Here is a 21623-nt window from a genome sequence, read left to right on the forward strand (position 1 = left end):
CCTCAACCCATTCAGAAGTACCAGTACTTACATAGAAATCTATACAAAGTAGCCAGAAAGAAATGCTAATTTAATAAAGAAAAACGTCAGACGTACTTAGAGGGTTTTGCATCTGAACTCTTCAATTCTAAATAAAATACACATGAAATAAGGAATATATATTTCATTTTATTTATTTATTCATAAAATAAAAAAATAAATTATAAATAGGTAATTGCACATTTTTATCCCAACATTCAGACATTTTTCTCTCAGTTCTGAGAAAAAAAAAATAGTGAAGACTTTCACACCCAAACAACAAATATTCAGAGAGAAGGTGCATGATTAGACTGTTTTTGTCGCAAAACCCTTGATAAATATTATAACTAGTGCTCAGGGGGCGGAAAAGCGAACAAAAGGGCACTTTATCAGTAGATATGACCCCTTTAATGCCATGACACTCCATTATAGCGCAGTATAATAGACGACAGCTCAGTTTCTGGAAGAACTAGGTCCAATCATCATTAACAAAGTTTCTTTTCACGCTCCGCAGGGAATTTTGGGTTCTGGGTTTGCCTTGAAAGTTCAGGAACAGCATCGGCAGAAACATTTCGAGAAGCGCCGAAATCCAGCTGCCGGCCTAATTCAGGTATAATACATCTCATCTCAACGTCCCAGATACCTTCAGTGTCATCGGCTCCAGTTAGCTGCCAAAATAACACTGAATAAGTGAGAAACTTAGAGCTCAGAAACGGTCTTATAGTCTCAAGGAATCATGAGAAAAATGTATGATGGTTTCCACAAAAATATTGGGCAACACAACTGTTTTTTTAACATTGATAATAATCAGAAACGTTTGTTGAGCAGCAAATCAACATATTAGAATGATTTCTGAAGGATCATGTGACACTGAAGACTGGAGTAATGCTGCTGAAAATTCAGCTTTGATCACTTAAATAAATTACACTTTTACAAGTATTTACATAGAAACCAGCTGTTTTAGATTGTAATAATGTTTCACAATTTTACTGTTTTTACTGTATTTTTGAGCAAATAAATGCAGCCTTGGTAAGCAAACCTAAAATATTCTTTCAAAAACAAAAAAATCTGTCTGATCTGGTTTATCTTTTTTGTTTAATATTTTAAGTGATCTGAACAAACCTAAACAGACCAAACTATCAGTCTGTGTTATTAAAGTTACAGCTCACCTGTACACATTATTTTGTTTCAAACATGTAAGAATTTTCATTTTTAGGCAAGGTTTTCCTGTTATATTTTAATATGACTGTGTTTAATGTCATCTCTCAGGCTGCCTGGAGGTTTTACGCCACAAACCTGAATCGCACGGATCTCCATTCGACGTGGGACTATTACGAGAGGACCGTGTCGGTGCCCATGTACAGGTATGTGTACCTCTGCACTTATTTCCATCCCCCATCCACCTCTCTCTCTCCATCCCAGCATTCCTCTGGGTGTCAGATGAGATCTCCTCAGACGTCTCTGCATCGATCTGCTCAATGACCTTTGAGGCTGTTTTTGTGCAGATCGTGAAGGTTAACAGTGCTGTCCACACACTCCTGCATACATGGCATGTTTTATTCATGCATCACGCTTTGATTTCAAATGTCGAATCAGCAGGCGACTCATGTGATGTTGCATGTCACATGTGATATGTTGCATCAGAGAGAGAATATTGGACATAAAAGATTTAGAATCACATATTTATGATGTGCTTTGTGCAATACAGCAAAATACTGTTATTGATGAACGTGAAGCATCTGTTTGCAGTGAATGCATTTTAAATGCAGTTTGATTCATTTGAAATAAATTATACACTTATTCATCAAGAATGCATTCAATTGTTCGAAAATAAGAGTAAAGATATTTATAGATAAGATTTCTATTTTAAATAAATGCTGTTCTTTTGAACTTTCTATTCATCTGTGAATCCTGAATATAAATAAAATGTATCACAGTTTCCACAAAATATTGCTAAATAATCAGAAACGTTTGTTGAGCAGCAAATCAGCATATTAGAATGATTTCTGAAGAATCATGTGGCACTGAAGACTGGAGTAATGATGCTGAAAATTCAGTTTTGATCACAGAAAAAAATTACATTTTAACAGATATTCACCTACAAAACAGCTGTTTTAAATTGTAATAATATTTCACAATTTTGCTGTTTTTATTGTATTTTTGACTAAATTGATTCAGCCACAAATTCAGAGTAAAAAAATCTTCTTCCAAAACACAAAAATCTCTCTTATTATATGCAAATAAGCAAATATATTTGAAGTCAGTCATTACTATTATTAGTGCTTATATTTCATGTTAGAACAAACAGTGATATTTGTTAGTGATTTCAGCAAATCCCTTTTCTTTCTGTTTATAAAGGTATATTGTTCAGGAGATAGAAGTGTAAAAGTAGCTGTGTGTCTAATAAATACAGTATGTATAAATAAATACATATATATTCAAATGCCTGTCTTTTTCCTGTATATTCTCTCTGTGTTCCTCTCAGTCAGCAGTGAATTTATTAATAGTACCTTGTTAGTTTTTTGTCGATTTTTCTGTCCTAAGAAGCTTCCAGATTTACATAAGCATTGCACAGCATTTCTTCTTCACACATCAGCCGTGTGCCAACATATTCTGTGTGTTTTTCCAGACTCATCCCTCCTCTGAACCAGCTCGATCTGCTAAGAAACCTCAAGAGCAAATCCGGCCTCTCCTTTAGGTGATGTAAACTGGCGACTTTTATTTTTAATGCTCTCAGATGAATAGTTTATGTGTTGCTGAATTGCATAGTGTAATTTCAAGCTAAATTAATACATTTGAATATTCATTAGGTGGTGTTTAGTTTGTGAAAAGATTTTATATCATTGCATTCAAAAGTATGATTTTATTATCTTACACAGGAAAGAAGCCCAACCAGAACCCTCTCCAAGGTTAGTATAATCATGTGTGGCGTGCGAATAAATGATCTAATATTTCTCAAACACAACAGATGTTAAATGTGAGTTGTGATGCTTTCTTTTGCATGCATCATGTCCGTTTCTGTGTTAGTGCAGGATGTGTTTCACGGACATTGGTTGTGTGCAAACATTTTGCCAGTCCATGCATGTTCACATCAATGGACACGTTATTTACATGTGCACGTGTATGGGTGTATTAGTTTGACCTTGTTTGTGTGCAGACAGATGCGTGGCGTTTAATAAGTCAAATGCACATGAATACGTCCGCCCACGTTACAACAAAACACTGAAACACATGTTGTGAAGAGAGTGAATCTCGACAGGAAACACTGTAACTTTCATTAACAAACATTATGTAATGCAAATTACCAGTTCGTTCAGATAGGAATATAACGTTGGATATAATATGTGAATATGAGTATGATAGGGTATGAATATGATTTGTTTTACTGTTGATTGTTCTTGTTCTAATGAATTAGGTCATTTTCTGTTGTCATAATTTTTGGGAATGAACTAAATACAGCTACTGCAAATGCATAAACATGCACAGTAAACATTGCAACTTTCCATTAAATTATCAAACACTTGATAAAAATGTAAGGCCTAAATATAAGTTTTATGCATTGAATTACACAGTTTACATAAACTAATAAACTTCATGTGATGCATATTTGTCCGTCATAAATAAATGAAACAGGTCATATTTCTGCTGCAGTATTAATAAAATGAATATTTTTTAAATACACAATAAACACATTTATACATTTATTATCACTAGGTTGTATTTTAAAAATATGTTTATTTAGATTAAATCAAGTAGTTATAAACTATGCCATGATTTTTTTAGTACAGAAATTAGAAATTTTTCATTGACGTTTGACTGACAAATATGCCTCACATAATAGTTAATGATAAAACTGTGTCATCCAAATGCATGCAAATTTTCTTTGCAGTTCTATGCAATTAAAATGCATACATCTCAAGTTTAGGCTTAAATATTATATTGAGTGCAAATATAATAAATAATTGTGTGGAAGCAAAATTAACAACAGGCTCTTGAATTATTGAAACTTTAATCCACACTTAAGGTGGTGATGCAATGCACAATTAGTAATTCATGCATGTTTTAAGTAATTTTTCAGATATATTCAGGATTTTATGAAATAAACATGAAATTGCTTTAATAGTCCTGCAATCATAATAAATTAATCAGCATCCTTGAAATGTGTCAACTGGTCAGAATGTGTAAAAAAAAACTGATTTCAGATCAGATCAGATGTGTTTGACATTTTCCTAACATCATATCTGAACCATCTGCGAACCCTCGGTCTCTAATTTCTACATTCTTACACCCTTTACAGTCAAAAAGTGAGCCTGAAAGAGCGTGTGTTCTCCAGCCCGAGAAACTCCGCAAACAAAGGGAAGAACTCTCCTCAGGGCCAGCAGCCCCTGCGACGCTCTCCCAGCGCCGACAACAGCATCGAAGACAGTCCCTCCAAAGTACCCAAAAGCCTCAGCTTCGGCGACCGCAGTCGGGCCAGACAGGCCTTCCGCTTTAAAGGCGCCGCGTCCCGCCAGAACTCAGAAGGTGAGGGAAGGAAATCTGTTCCTGTGCGCTTATCCGGTGTTGCCTTCTGTATCTGTCCGCTTTGGTCGTGGTTTGGTAGTTGTAGAATGTTACAACTGTTACAAAATGTTACATACACAGAATGTTGCAGAATAGTGGTTGTAGAATGTCACATTTGTTACAGTTGTTACAGAATGTTGCAAACACAGAATGCTACAGATTAATAGTTTTAGAATGTTTCATTTGTTACAGAATGTTACTCAAAAGTTGTAGATTCAAATGCAACAAGTGACAATCATGAAGCGCAAGACCATAGTTATAGTTTGTATACTTGAAGTCGTAGTAGATACAACTACAGTAGTACCTGGTTGAGGAATTATACACCGGTCTTGTGTTTGACATTTGTTTTAATCTGGTTAGACATGTCCACGTTCACTTCAATAAGTTACATTGAGATTTTTAGCTTTATCTGCAGTTGAGAAGATGTGAAGACAGAAATTAGACTAATTTCATATCATCCAGATTCAGAATCGAGTTCCACACATCAGGATTCTTATTCTGTCTTTCTGTTGTGCCATTGCATGTGATTTTTGCAGTGTTGTGTCGTGATTGGAGTAATTCTTTCTGTCTGCGTTATTTGTGCGTATCAGTTTTATCTTAGTAGAGTCGAGTCACGTGTTGCTTTTGCTGCCAGTGTTTTTGTAGAGAAACTCTAAAACAGCTCTTGAGTTGAAGGTTATGCGCTAAATATTTTGTTAGCTAAATGCGCAATAATTTATTTAAATATTTTATCTATTTACGAGCTATTTAAGCTAGTTTTATGATTGGTATAAATAAAGTATATGATTTCATGGCATATATTATGGCATAAATATATATTATTTTACATACCAATCATAACTTTTGGCATTTGAATCGTTAAAGTGCGTGTTGGAATATTGAAATATCATTTATGAAGAAGTCTGTGCTTTGGTTACACTTTCCACAAAGTGCAAATTCACTGCTTATTTTCAAGTAAGTGGTTTTTAGAATCCTTGACATTTCATTTAAGATTGTACCGTTTCAGATGACTAAATCTCAAGGCAGTCAGCAGCTCTGAAACATAATAAAACTCTTTGACAGAATCATTTGGGTGGCAGCTTGTGGAAAGTTTGACCTTTTGTAATCCATGTGCGTGTTTATGATTTTCCCCTCGTTTTTTCTGATGAATGTGGATCCTGATGCTGTCCTTTCCGTTTCTATGTTGGATGCTGATGCTAAAGTGCTCATTGAGATGCAAGAGGAAGATTTGAGACACAGGAACTCTCCAGGTCAGGCAATCCAGATGGGTCGGGCTCCCGTTCAACCTCTTAATACCAAAGCACCATATTCAGTCAAACTAACCAGCTTCAGTCACAGCACAACTACCAGTCTGCAAATATGCTTTGAGTTTGGTTTATTGAATTATTTTTACTTTAACTGAGCAATATCACACACAATCATTCTGTCATCCTGAATATTTATTGAATTATTTTACCATTCATTGAGCAGTATAATACACAATCATGCTGTTGCTCTGAATATTAACCTGTGATTTCACTATTCCTTATATGTGTTAACTGGGTTTCATTCAAAGTAAAGCTCAGGGGTCTCTTGACTAAAGCTCTCACTTTGATACAGCATGTTAAATGTGTTTATTTATTTATTTATTTTACCCATTTAAAGCTTCACTATGTAAGATTTTCTACTCTTAAATGACTGCATATCTCTCAAGACCACTGGGATGAATTTAAAGAGAGACTCAAATGATAACCTTAGATACTCTGTGGTGCTGTTTTATGGTATTCACATCATGAACACTATTGCTGCTGGACAGCTTTTCATTAGTTGTGAGGGTCAAATGTATCTCAATTTAAGGATTCAGCTGTCATTTGAACAAATCTGGTAAAATGGCCACCAGCAGTTAACCAAAATTCATCAGCTAGTTATGTCAGAAGTGATTGTCTCATTATATTGAAATTTAGACGTGTGCATACGTGTCTTTAAGAAGCAGTGTACCAAATTTAGTGTATCTCATCCACTAGGTGGTGCTGTAATAAGCAAATTTATCCAACTCAAGAACCGTATGGGGTCATGTTACATTTTCGACTGAAAAAAATTTCCACAATTCAGAATTTTCTGAACAACCTGTCTTTCATTCTGATTGACATTCAATTTTCTTACTAATTTTTTTTAGAGAAAAATTTAAATAGCCTAATTATTCAAAAGGCATAACTCAATACGATTTTAAGGTGTAATCCATATTGACTAATAATCCTGTATCTTGTGAACACAAAGTGCAAACTCAACAAATTTTGGCACACAAAGACATCAGGGCACCCTGAAGAGATGCACCAAATTTCATGAAATTATGCCAAGAGATGCTACAACTAGGAAGCTTCATATCACCACAACCTGTATGATTGCGAAAACTGATTAAAATGTGGTTTGTTTGGATCCAGATCATTGCCACTTCTATACTGAGTACATCACAGCGGTCTGAGAATATGCCGGTCTGTAAAGTCTTACCTGCTTTAAATGATGATTGCCTAATGTGCTTTCAGGTTGATTTTGAACAACAAAAAGTATCATTTAAAAATCTGATGTGTTTTTCTGTTAAAATGCTTGCATGTTTAAGATGCCTTTAGCATGATGAATTGCTTTTTTTTTCTTTTCTTTTTTTTTTGTCAAAGTGTATTACGCTCTAAAATGAAATCTTTTTAATTAGTTCTTTAAATTTTGCATTTTGTTTACATATGAATCGTTTTTTTAAAAAAAAAGGAAAAGAGGTGCTGCTAAATAGTCAGTGTTATCAATATAATCCTGGTACTAAAGTCCCATAGCCTGTCACATAGATGCAGCGTCCTAAAGCATATGTATATATAAACACTGGTTTCTGACTACAATGTTGCCATTTTAGTTGCAGTAACAGATTTAAAACAACAAAACTGAAGTCAAATTACATTTAAATCCAATCAAAGTCCTGGTACGTTGCAAAAACACTACATTTCATATTGCACTTTTTTTACACTGATCTGCATGAGATATTTTGTGATGCAACGAAACCTTTTATATTTCATGTTGTGTATTTTTAAAGGTTCTTTTCATGATGTAAGAGTATATTAATTATTTTCTCATTTTGTTTTTTAGAAACATCTAGCAGTTTCAACTAGTCATGCTGTACTTTTAGTAATGATGCTGTGAAGTTCATAATATATCTTGCTGTCATCTGTAAATTGCTATCAAGATATCAGATGGTTAGCATATGCAAAGGCAATACAAAGTCAGAGATAACCTTGAGACTGCAAAAATGTCCACCTGATGTCTTGTTAGTGTGCAGAACTCAATTTGCACCTTCACTTGAATGTCATTTCATTGTATTTTAAAACTGACACTCTCTGAGTATTTCACTTCATGCGAGAAAGAGTGTGTCATTTCTCTCAAGGTGAATCATTTATTTAAAGCACTGAAGCTTTGGATAACTTCACAACAATATTTGGCTTCAGAATCTGGTTGACCTTCAGAGAATTTACTAGTTTCAAAAAATGTGTTTTATTTTTCATTAGTATGACCATTGTTACTAATTTCTAGCTTTAAAGCAGCTGTTTTGTTGTTTTTTGTAACTTTATTACCATCTCTCCTTCCCAATCTATCGCAGCAATTGAAGGGTTAATCAGTAAGAGATGATCACCCAGGAGCTCGTTTTTACCAAGAACTAGTGCTAGTTGATGGCTGCAAACCTTGCTCTTTTACTTGCATGTAAGGGGAACTAGTTAGTCCTGAGGATGAAACTTTAATGCAATGAAGACCACAGAGCTGTGGAACAACTAGTCAACCTCATTAAATTGGTTTCAGACATCATTATTCACTCGGTTGTTTTAAGGCTCTGTGGTTTATTTGGCATAATAAGCACAGGTAGACATATTTGTACGCACCTGTCCTGTGCCAGATGGGCTGTGCTAACTAATGGGAACAGTGGAGAAAGATACTGTGGCCCAAAATGACAGATGCAATCAGCGTTTTGCATGGATATAAAAAACTGGGCTGGTTAGTGTTATTTAATCGATAATGATTCTAAATCAGTGGTTCTCCACCGGTAAGAGTCGTGACCCAAAAGTGGGTTACAGTTCTGCTCTATTAAAGAAAATATGACCTGTATTATATTAAATGCCGCTTACAGGTTTGGCATTGTGTTGGGCGTTCAACATTAAGCCAGTTGAGAACCGCTGCTTTAAGAATCAAGGTACTTAAGACAAATCCAGCACTGAGGCATCACTGCTTAAATACAAGTTTAATCAATCACCACTGGTCTAAAATGATTTGAACAGTCAATGCAATTATGAAAGTGTTTTATTATGCCCATTAACATGTTTGACAGTTGCCTCAGTGCTTTATTAACTCACTCATAGTCAAACACTTTATTCAATGATGTCTTTTGACAAAAATGTGCCAGTATTTTTATAATGTCAGTCTGTTAAAAGAATGATTAGTTTAATTGTATGTTGTATGGCAAAGTTCATTGCGGTTTGCTTTTACAGCAGCCTCAAAAAAAAAAAAGTAAATGTTACACTTAAACATCTCTAAATGTCACTGCATTAGATACTAAATATCAAATCAAGGATATATATATATATATATATATATATATATATAATTTTTGATCGATTAAGGAGTTGTAGTTCATTTACATTAACGATGAACATGTTTCACTAACGTTTAACAAATACAAATACTTTGGACCTAAAAACTTTAAAACCATAAAAACTACTTCAATAATCATTGTTTTATTTACAGAATATGTTTTAATTTTTTTTTTAAAAATACCACACAATTTTTAGACATGACAAATTTGTAAGTTGTGGTTTTCAAATCATAAAGCCCAAAGAATATGTGATATTTGTGATTCTGAAATTGCAATAATATTTTTTACATTTAAAAATAAATTTGAAAATATGTTTAAGATTTAATGCAAATGTTTTATATTTTATTAGATCAAAATGGGATGTTCTTTATAATAGAAAATTTGATATTCGTAATTTATAAATTCGTATTTGTCACGTTGTTGCTGCAGGATGGAAGACAGGATACAACGTACGGAACAAATCTAATTTTAATTACTTTCACGAGGAACAGACAGGAACACAGAGCGATATCCACACACGTAGAAACACACTAATCAACAATATGCAACAATAAAGACCGAACGGGAACTAAACACAAGGAGGAACTTAAATACACAAACTAATCAGAACATACACAGGTGAGGACAATGAAACACTCAGGAAGAAACAAGGAGGGCGTGACTAGGGTGACGAGAGGGCTGAGTCCAGGGAGCACATGGTGAAATCACAACATAAACACACGATGACAATAAGGATACGTGACATTACCCCCCCCTCTCACAAGGCGCGACTCGCGCCGTAACACATACACTGGGGTGGGGGGGTGGGCGCCCTGGAGGTCCGTGCTGGACAGACACCGGGTACTTAGGGGCGTACCTCCAGGGCGGATCAGGGAGTTCAGGAGGCCATGGTGGATCAGGGAGTTCAGGAGGCCATGGTGGTTTAGGGAGTTCAGGAGGCCATGGTGAATCTGGGGGCTCAGGAGGCCATGGCCGGGTAAACAGTTCAGGTGGCCATGGCGGATCTGGGGGCTCAGGAGGCCATGGCCGGGTAAACAGTTCAGTTGGCCATGGTGGATCAGGGAGTTCAGGAGGCCATGGCCGGGTAAACAGTTCAGGTGGCCATGGCGGATCAGGGAGTTCAGGAGGCCATGGCCGGACAGACAGTTCAGGTGGCCATGGCGGGTAGCCCCCCCCCAAAATTTTCTTGGGGGAATTTACTGTACTGCCAGCCGTAGGGAGCGCTGGATGAGGTGCCGGCTCAGGAGGGCGCGCTGAAGGAGGAGCCGGCTCAGGAGGGCGCGCTGAAGGAGGAGCCGGCTCAGGAGGGCGCGCTGAAGGAGGAGCCGGCTCAGGAGGGCGCGCTGAAGGAGGAGCCGGCTCAGGAGGGTGCGCTGAAGGAGGAGCCGGCTCAGGAGGGCGCGCTGAACAGAGCTCCGGCTCTGGAGGGCGAGCTGGGCAGAGCTCCGGCTCTGGAGGGCGAGCTGGGCAGAGCTCCGGCTTATGAGAAGCACCAGGAACTTGATTTGACTCAGGAGATGTAGCCGTGACGTGACTTGACTCAGCCGTGACGTGACTTGACTCAGCCGTGACGTGACTTGACTCAGCCGTGACGTGACTTGACTCAGCCGTGACGTGACTTGACTCAGGAACCACAGCCGTGGCTTGACTTGGCTCAGTAGCTGCAGCTGCGACTTGACGTGACTCAGAAACTTGACTTGCCTCGGGAAACGCAGCTGCAACTTGACTTGACCCGGGAACACAGCTACAACTTGACTTGACTCAGGAAGGCTGGGTGGAACCAGCGGAGGGTTAGGAAGGCTGGGCGGAACCAGCGGAGGCTCAGGAAGGCTGGGCGGAACCAGCGGAGGCTCAGGAAGGCTGGACGGAACCAGCGGAGGCTCAGGAAGGCTGGGCGGAACCAGCGGAGGCTCAGGAAGGCTGGACGGAACCAGCGGAGGCTCGGGAAGGCTGGACGGAACCAGCGGAGGCTCGGGAAGGCTGGGCGGAACCAGCGGAGGCTCGGGAAGGCTGGACGGAACCAGCGGAGGCTCGGGAAGGCTGGACGGAACCAGCGGAGGCTCGGGAAGGCTGGACGGAACCAGCGGAGGCTCAGGAGGCTGGACGGAACCAGCGGAGGCTTAGGAGAATTAGGGAGATAATAGGAGCAGTGAACTCCAGTGGGATTGCCCTGTCCATAATGTTCATTTCAGCAATCATGACTGGGGACTTAGGCTTGGGGGCCATCTTGGCTTGGGGCTCAGGAACGGAGGCCATCTTGGCGGGGGCTCAGGAATGGAGGCCCTCTTGGCCGGGGGCTCAGAAACGGAGGCCATCTTGGCTTGGGGCTCAGGAACGGAGGCCATCTTGGCCGGGGGCTCAGGAACGGAGGCCATCTTACGTGCAGATTCTGGCGTGGCGGCCATCTTGCGAGCATGCTCTGGCGTGGCGGCTGCCATCTTACGTGCAAACTCTGGCGTGACGGCCATCTTGCGAGCAGGCTCTGGCGTGGCGGCCATCTTGCGAGCAGGCTCTGGCGTGGCGGCTGCCATTTTACGTGCAAACTCTGGCGTGGCGGCCATCTTGCGAGCAGGCTCTGGCGTGGCGGCCATCTTGCGAGCAGGCTCTGGCGTGGCGGCTGCCATCTTACGTGCAAACTCTGGCGTGGCGGCCATCTTGCGACAGGCTCTGGCGTGGCGGCCATCTTGCTAGCAGACGCTGGCGTGGCGGCCTTCTTGCGTGTAGGCTCTGGCGTGGCGGCCTTCTTGCGTGCAGGCTCTGGCGTGGCGGCCATCTTGCGAGCAGACGCTGGCGTGGCGGCCATCTTGCGAGCAGACGCTGGCGTGGCGGCCATCTTGCGAGCAGACGCTGGCGTGGGCGGCCTGAGGGACAGGGCTCTGGGCGGTGGCCGGCGGATTAGAGCGCGGGGATGAGGCCGGCCGCATCGGGCTGAGGACAGCGGTGGAGCTCTGGAGGATGACTGGGGATTTGGGACTGGGCTGACGGTTCGAGCCGTTGACACGGTATGTGGAGGTTCTCGGCTTAGGGCAGGCGGGCGCGTTGCGCTGTGTCTGGGAGGAGACTGGAGGATGAGACCTAATCGGACTCTGAACTTCTTCTACTTCAAAATCAGATCCGTTTAAATAGAGAATCAGATTGATTAGCTCGATCAAGGGGAAACTACAAGTGGGAAGCTCGCAGCGTATTGTCTCATCATCCAGCCCCAAAACAAACACAGCGCCAAGAGAAGTTTCGTGCCAGCCTACCTGGTGGGAGAGCTCGATGAATTCCTCCACATACCGTTCCAACTCACGACCGTCCTGCCGCAGTCTCCACAAAGCGTCCTCAGCCCAACTCATCTTCTCTTTATAGGGTCGGTCTTTCTGTCACGTTGTTGCTGCAGGATGGAAGACAGGATACAACGTACGGAACAAATCTAATTTTAATTACTTTCACGAGGAACAGACAGGAACACAGAGCGATATCCACACACGTAGAAACACACTAATCAACAATATGCAACAATAAAGACCGAACGGGAACTAAACACAAGGAGGAACTTAAATACACAAACTAATCAGAACATACACAGGTGAGGACAATGAAACACTCAGGAAGAAACAAGGAGGGCGTGACTAGGGTGACGAGAGGGCTGAGTCCAGGGAGCACATGGTGAAATCACAACATAAACACACGATGACAATAAGGATACGTGACAGTATTTGTACAAATGTTTTAAAATAAATATTTTTAAAAATATTTGAAAATATGTTGAAGATTTGTACACTCAATTTGTAATAAAAATGTTTTATTGTATTATTTAAACTATGTAAATATAAAAGATTTTGTTATTTTATGGCATGTAAAAAAATCTATTCTAAATGAAAAAATATAAAATAAACTTTCATATTTAAATTTGATATTAAAACAGCAAAAACGATGTAAATATGTAAGATGTTATACAATTGTGTTTAATTAAAATGTTTAAATATGACATATTTTATTATTTATTAATATATATTAATAAATAAATTTTATTTAGAATATTAGAATATTTTATTGCCATTTTTAAAGTCATTAAATGAAAGTTTGTTTGAAAACCAACATCATCATTGTTTAAAAATATGTTTGATATAATGAAAAATGAAAAATATAATGACATTGTTTTATTAGATTAGAAGATTAAATATGTTGTTATTTAACTTTATATTTTATTTTTGAAGTCTTTAAATTAAAGGTTGAAAAATCGTATTGAAATTTTAATATTGGAGTGTGTTTTATCAGAAAATATTATCATTGTTTTTGTTTGCTTTATTGTGTCCTTATTTATTTATTTATTTATTTTGAAACCAACTAGCATTAGTGAAATTTGCTAGTGATTTGAGTGATTTTTTTCAGTGTCCTTATTTTTTTTAGTCATTTTACACCAACTTTTTTAATGTCTTTAAACTAAATAGCACTTGATTTGATGTTTGATCATCTGATGCAGTGATGTTCATCCAGTTTAATTGTTTAATAAGTGTCCAGATGTGTTTTGGGGTCACTGTATGGCTTCAATGTGTTTTTTGGGCCACGGTTGTCTTTAATTTCTCCCACAATGTCTGTCTCGTACCTTTATAAAGACACCATTGCACTGACCAGTCTGGCGCGGGACTGAGCTAGTTAAGCGAGTCAACGGCTGCGGCTCTGCTAAGTTTAGGTGTTTGGAGGGTTTAGGGGGTTTGTGCACTAACTCCAGAGTCCTGCTGTCCGTGTTGTGTTTTTTAGAAGCCAGCCTTCCTGGAGAAGACATTGTTGATGACAATAAGAGCTGCCATTGTGAGTTTGTCCCTCAGGATTTAACGCCGGGACTAAAAGTTACCATCAGGGCCGTGTGGTAAGCAAAGATGAGACAGGCAGCTTCCATCAGACGTGTAATATTATTGATAAAACTACAGCAGTCAGTCTGCATCACACAATATTACCGCATAAACTCAGTCTCTCCTGAATGTAAGTTACAAAATGTGTTACATTCAGTCTTTCGAATCTTTTGTTACATTCACACTTTCATTGCTCAGATCATGCCAGCGACTATTATGTATGAGATATTTTCAATATTGAAGGTCAGTATCAAGCCTGAGTCTGAGAGTTACAGAGTAAATCTGACAAAAACATGTTCAGGTCATATTTTACCTCAAGATTAACAGTAAAAATCCTAATGGACCAGGGTTATTTCTGATTACTAGAACTAAAACCATAAAATAACATTTTTGTTACTTAAATAAAATCAAATAATGAAAAATATTATTTTATTATTTCATATATTTTTTTCTTATTGGTTTCATTTATTTTATTTTGCCATTTTATTTCTCACTTTTATTTAATTTAGTTTGAAGTGCTAAAATAACAAACTAGCCAAACAAATGAGGGGAAAAAAACATGTAGATATATTTTTAAAAAATGATAAACCACAAAAAGTCTACAGCTGCTTCTATAAAATAACGTTTTCTTTGTTTAAATAAAATAAAATAATGAAAAATATTATTTAATTTGTTTTACCTTATTTATTTTCATTTATTTTATTTTTTAACTTTTTTTTTACAATTTTATTTCTCACTTGTATTTAATTTAGTCAGATGAGCTAAAATAACAAACTAAAACTGATATAAAAATGGGGGGGCGACTATGTAGATGTATTTTTAAAAAAATGACAAACCACAAAAAATAAATAAAATCAAATAATGAACAATATTATTTTATTATTTAATTTATTTTACTTTATTTATTTTCATTTATTTTATTTTATTACCTTTTTATTTCTCATTTTTATTTCATTTAGTCAGATGAGCTAAACAACAAACTAAAACTGAAATAAAAATGGGGGAAAACTATGCAGACATATTTTTCAAAAAATCTAAAACTGAATTCGAATTAAAATAAAAATGGGAACTATAAAAATAAGACTAATTCAAAATATTATTGAAAACTGTAATTGTATCTCAGTTATACTACAGCATCACTGGTTCAAGAAATCAGTGTTATTTTAGAATCATTACTATTATAGTTACTACTTTATTAATACTTTGAATTAGTGTTTATGTATTTTTTTATAATTCCTTTTTTTATTTTAGTTAACGCTTTAGTTGTGCGCGTGTGTGTGTGTTTGATTTTGTAATTGTTATTAGTTTTTGGTTTTATTTAAATATGTGCATATAGTTTTTTATTAATTTTCATATGAGTTTTAGTTATTTTAATACATTAAATTCAAATAAATGAAAATGAGAAATGTCTTGGCAGCTAGCTTAAAATATGTAAAATTAAAAAAATATATTTTTTATTATTATTATTATTTGATTTTATTTAACGTAACAAATTGGCTGAAATATATATATATATATATATATATATATATATTTTTTTTTTTTTTTTTTTTTTTTTTTTCAGTAAAAAAGTAACTTTTTTATGGTTTTAGTCTTAGTTTATTAGAAATAGGTAAGCAAAACTTATTTTCTTCTTTTTTGGGGTGAAATATGACCTGGCCATGTTCTGGAGAGCTTCTCACCCTTTGTTTTCGTGTGTAGTGTTTTAAGCGTGATAATGTGTGTGATTATTATCTGTCCCCGCAGCATCATGAGGTTTATGGTGTCCAAGCGAAAGTTTAAAGAGAGTCTGCGGCCGTATGACGTGATGGACGTGATTGAGCAGTATTCGGCCGGACATCTGGACATGCTGGCACGCATTAAAAATCTGCAGTCCAGGCAAGAGCAGATACAGCTGCTTCTCTTTCTCTTTCTCTCTTCACACACTCCTCACACCGTCCGACATGACAGTGACGCTTGACTCATACATACTAGACGGTGTTGTGTTGTGTTGTGTTTTGCATGGCTCGGTTTCCTAAACGTCTCTCACTGGTTTGATGTTCATATCTGTCCGAATCAGAACAATCCTCACATGTACCTATATGATACCCAAAAACTGCCCAACACTGTCTTCAGTGACATAATGTGCGGTTTTGTGTTCAAATGCTCCACTGAGAAACATGATCTACAATTTATTAACATACAATATTATATGTTAGCAATTCAGAGCAGCACATGTGGGTCAATAATCTATTAATTTATTTAGAAATAATGTAAAAGGCAGTTCATACTCTGAAAAAAAAAAAAAAAAAAAATAAATATATATATATATATATATATATATATATATTAATATTTAAAAAATTAAATATTTGTACAAATTTCAGAAATTCATATTTGTACAAATATTGTAAAATATAAACTATTTGAAAATATGTATACTCAGGATGTAATGAAAATATGTTAATATATTTTATTAGATAAAATAATAAAATATTAAAAAGTTAGTTATTTTATGGCATGTAAAAAATTACATTATAAATGATAAAATATAAAATATTCCATATTTAAATTTGACATTGAAACAGCACATAAAAGATGTCAGATGTAATACAATTATTCTGTTTAATTAAAATGTGTTATTTATTAATATATTTATAATTACATTTTAAAGTTGAATATTTTATTGTAATTTTTGTAAGTCTTTAAATTATTATTATTATTTATTTTTTTAATTAGGTTAAAAATTAGTGCTGGGCAATGATTAATTGTGATTAATTGCATCCAAAAAAAGTTTTTTGTTTATAATATATATGTGTGTTTACTGTGTATATTTATTATTGTAAAGACGAATGCAAACAGTATATTTTATATATATATTAATATTCATATAATTTATGTTATAAATAAATATATTACATGTATAAACATAACATATTTTTCTTAAATATATACATGCATGTGTGTGTATTTATATATGCATAATAAATATACACAATACACACACGTTTGTTATGTACACAAAAAAAATATTTTGGATGCAATTAATCACGATTAATTGTTGCCCAGCGCTACTGAAAATAATATTAAAAAATAAAAAATATATTTTATATTATGAAAAATGAAAACTGTAATGTAAAAAATTTAAAGAAAAAAATTTTCTCTTGCCATTTTTAGAGTCTTTAAATTAAAGTTTGGTTGAAAAATAGTATTAAAGTTTTTCAATGCCATATAAAACGGAAGTCATCATCATTGACCCATGACACCTTAAAAAACAACACTTCTTAGTGCACATAAATTGCCGCCTACCTATTCAAATAAATCCAACACAGTCACATCCGTCTTATTTAGGCCAGTCCTCCAGTGTGAAAAAACGAATGTGGTTATGATTTGACATGTAAATATATTCCTGCTTCCGAACAAGCGCATATTTTGAAACCATACTTTGATCACATGTGGATCGCTGACAGCAAGCGCGAGAGCTTTTTTCTGGTAATGATCTCCATGAAGTATGTCTGGAATATATTTGGAGGGTTTGTTGTTGTTGGTTTGCGCCGGTCGTGTCACGTCATTCTGCATTGTGCTGTCCTCTACTCTATTTGCTTTGCCAGGTTAGATATGATATTGGGTCCTCCGGGTCCCGGCACCCCTCGCCAAAAGAAGTGTTCAACCAAAGGAACCAAAGAGTCGCCCCAGTTCTCTTCTAGGTTAGGACGCCCCAAACTGCATCTCCCGGGCCTGCGTTAGATCTCGCTCCAGAGACCAACCAAGAAACCTGCTTCTGTTTCAGACTACATGGCTAGTAGAAACATCAGTTACCACAAACTACCTAAACAAACTAGTCTATTATTGCATCAAGCCTGAACGCTCCGGGCGGCTTCTGATAATGAGCTCCTAATTCACTTTGTGACCTTTGTTTGCGGTGGCCGCAGTGTTTTTTGCACAGACGTTTAGTCGCGGGGAACCGAATATCACATTTCGGTCCGTTACTAGTCATGTAGCTGAACTAAAACTGGTTAAGCTAGTTTGCCTGCACCGCTGTGTGGAAATGACGAGTTGCGGCAGCAAGAAGCAGCAAATGGAGATGCTCGTGTCCAAACGATCTTTCCTTTCATTTAGCATCGCTGATTTCCCGTATGCATGTCGGCATGGCGTTTTTTCGGGCATGCCACACATGATGCACAGTATGTTTTCTTCATGCTTGATTCCCCCGATCTCCTTTTTCCAAAGGAGCAAAGCAACACTTCTGATGCCGTATTTAGACGGAGTGTCTCGGATCAGACGCACCCCTGCTAGTGTAGTCCATCGGCTTTGGATAATGTGTCAAATGTGCAGCTCATACTGTAATACGCAGCTAAAGATGTGATTTCACATCGACACATTGTTCAAAAGTGGCAAATATCAACAGAAAACGTCCGTCTGGAGGGTCTGACTCTTTCTGTCCAATCATCTCTGTTTGTCTGCGCGTGGACACGACCCCCTCATTATCATATCCCTCCCTCTGCATGCATTCATCGATTTCCCACACTGCTTTCTGCTTTAAAATAGAATACATGGCGTATTTCTTCTTTAACACTTTATAAATCTTTGAAATGAATCTTGTTATTATTATAAAAGTTTAGATAATGTGATAAATGAACAATTATGTATGTATGTATCATATGTCATATAATAATTAAGATTTGTTATTATAACAAATAATAATTATTTATACTTTTATAAATATATTTATTTGTAAAAAAAAAAACAAAGATATTTGTTTGATATGTTTTTTTTATCAAACTAATTTTATATATATATATATAATATATAATAATCAAATAAAAGTATATTTTTTTAAATAGATATATATTTATTTACATATTTTAATATAATTTATCCTAAATATATTGTAGTAAACACATGTGTATATATTATATATAATAATATGCTAATTATTCATTATTTATACTTTTATAAATATACAGTATATTTATTCTTTTTTCGTAACTAATAATGTGATAAATGAACTTGTAAGAGAACTAGATATTTGTTTGATATGTTTTTTTTTTCAAAGTAATTTGTTATATATTTATAATATATAGTAATAAAATATAAAAAATACATATATTTAAATAGATATATATTTATTTACATATGTAATATAATTTATCCTAAATATATTGTACTAAATATTTATATTTATATATTATATTATATTTATATTATATATTATACTATATTTATTCTTTTTATAACCAGTAATGTGATAAATTAACTTGCAAAAAAAAGATATTTGTTTGATATGTTTTTAAAATAAAAACATATATTGTACTAAATATTTATATTTATATACAAATAATATATTATATAAATTTTAAATTACAATTGGTAAATATCAGCAGTGTGTTTCTGTGTTTCTCTGTTCAACTGTGTTTAGTGTATAACGGATCACTGGTAGACATATTTTCTCCTAAAACTTTTTTTTTTTTTCTTTTGCAGTAAACACTTTGTTTAGTTTGACTCTTTTGAGTTATGAAGTTTTTATTCTAGATGTTTGCTCCTTTGTAATTGATTGTTAGAGTGGATCAGATTGTTGGTCGAGGTCCTGCTATAACAGACAAGGATCGTCCTAAAGGAACCACGGATGCAGAACTGCCAGAAGATCCCAGCATGATGGGACGGCTTGGGAAAGTGGAGAAACAGGTTAGTCACACCGCTAAGAGATCGGTGTGAAATACACTGATGTATGATTCATAATGGGTTTATCAGTGTGTTATTAGTGGAAGAGAGCAAATATTTCTATTGATTTATTTATTTTTACAGATTATTCAATGTTAAATTTTGCAACTGACAGAAAGAAAATTATTCTTCATAATATTTTTTTTCATTTCAGCCATAACTTTGATGTCCAAATTAAGTTATGTTTGAAGTTTCTAACTAAATTCTTAAACTAAATAAAAAAAAATGTAATGTACAACTGAAAAAAATATATATTTTTGTTCTTCACCTAAAACATGTTGATAATGAAAATTGTGCTAGTTATACATATTACATAAAACATGCAATGTGCATTTTTTAAATCATTAGTAAAATGTGTAAGTATTGATTTTTTTAATCAAACCTAAAATGCTCATGTTTTATAATAAATAATAATTATCATAAAAAAGTATATATTTTATATATTAAATCTTTTTTAATTATAACTATATTGTATGGTTTTTATATTGGATTTTTTTTTTTATAATAACTAAGATGTTTTTTATGTGTTGAATTATTTGTTTATTCATTTTGAATCATATTAATCACATCTAAAATGTTTATATTATGTATTACATTAATTGTTTAATTATAATGAAAATGTTTGATTTATAGACTGAACTTTTATATAAAATGTTTATTCTATGTATTACAATTGTAATGTAATATATTTAATATAAGAGCAACATACAAAATAAAGTAATGAAATACTTGTACTTGCAAAATATATTTTTAAATGCTTTAAATTTATATATATATATATATATATATATAATGATATAAAAATAAAATGCTTTATATATATATATATATGAAAATATACAAAAAATGTTAATATATATATATATATATATATATATAGATAGATAGAAAATATATTTCTGTAAATATATTTTGAAACATATTTCAGTTAAAATATATTTAAATAGCATATATATATATATATATATATATTAAAAAAATCATTCATTCATTCAAATAATTTTATTTTCTCTCTTTTTAAGGTGATGTCAATGGAGAGGAAGCTTGATTTCCTGGTCAACATCTACATCCAGCGTATGGGCATCCCGCAGTCCGAGACGGATGCTTACTTCGCCTCTAAGGAGCCGGACCCGGCGCCGCCGTACCACAGTCCGGTGGAGCACATGGAGAAGAGCGGCTCCATTACCAAAATCATCCGCTCCAACAGCTCGGCTGGCCAGAAGAACTTCGACCCGCCACCGTCGACCTGCGTCAACCACCACTGCCCGCCCTCCACGTCCTGGCACCCTCACACCCACCCCGAACCCGCCCAGGGAACGTCACCCATGGCCGACCCGTCACTAGTGCGCATCCCGCCGCCTCCGGCCCACGAGCGCTCGTCCGCCGGTCACAATGGAGGCTCTCGCGGGGCGGGACAGCATCACGCGTCGCGGGGCGAAGACGGACGCCCGCTGGCTCTTTCCCAGCAGCAGGCCGGAGCCGAGAGCGACACGTCCATATCGATCCCCTCGGTGGACCACGAGGAACTGGAGCGCTCTTTCAGCGGCTTCAGCATCTCGCAGTCCAAAGAGAACCTGGACTTCCTCAACAACGCCTACTTCAGCGGCGTGTCGCGCTGCGCTAAAGTCAGGCCGTACATCGCCGAGGGCGAGTCGGACACGGACTCTGATCTGTGCGCCCCGTCGCCCCATTCCGCCACCGGAGACGGCGCCTACGCAGACAGAGGATGGTCCGGCACAAAGTAAATCTCGCGAATCTGGGATTCGACCTGCTTCTGGAGCCAAATGCGCGCCGGACTGCATTTGCGTGTTTGAAACGCAGCATTTCTCTTGCGCGCGCAGCTCCACGAGCGGAAGAAACGGTGGAAACGGCGAGACGCAATGAAGATGCAATGCAGTGGCTTT

At 36.3% G+C, this 21623-nt stretch overlaps 1 protein-coding gene across 3 annotated transcripts in view; it reads left to right on the forward strand.

Moving 5' to 3' along the window:
• LOC127166734 (potassium voltage-gated channel subfamily KQT member 2) overlaps positions 1-21475 on the forward strand; it is a 47343-nt gene extending 25868 nt beyond the window's left edge. The window contains exons 7-18 of one of the 3 annotated variants that reach the window (XM_051112250.1): positions 533-628; positions 1288-1382; positions 2648-2716; positions 2898-2927; positions 4316-4542; positions 5784-5831; positions 8198-8215; positions 13928-14036; positions 15766-15897; positions 17610-17705; positions 19560-19683; positions 20742-21475. In XM_051112250.1, the coding sequence (XP_050968207.1) occupies positions 533-628; positions 1288-1382; positions 2648-2716; positions 2898-2927; positions 4316-4542; positions 5784-5831; positions 8198-8215; positions 13928-14036; positions 15766-15897; positions 17610-17705; positions 19560-19683; positions 20742-21464 (1767 nt within the window). In that variant the 3' untranslated portion in view covers positions 21465-21475. The remainder of the gene's footprint in view (positions 1-532; positions 629-1287; positions 1383-2647; positions 2717-2897; positions 2928-4315; positions 4543-5783; positions 5832-8197; positions 8216-13927; positions 14037-15765; positions 15898-17609; positions 17706-19559; positions 19684-20741) is intronic. The other 2 variants (XM_051112248.1, XM_051112249.1) reach the window with 2 other exon arrangements.
• The last annotated feature ends 148 nt before the right edge of the window (positions 21476-21623 follow it).

The sequence above is a fragment of the Labeo rohita genome, chromosome 6 (genome assembly GCF_022985175.1).
Source record: "Labeo rohita strain BAU-BD-2019 chromosome 6, IGBB_LRoh.1.0, whole genome shotgun sequence".
NCBI lineage: Eukaryota > Metazoa > Chordata > Actinopteri > Cypriniformes > Cyprinidae > Labeo > Labeo rohita.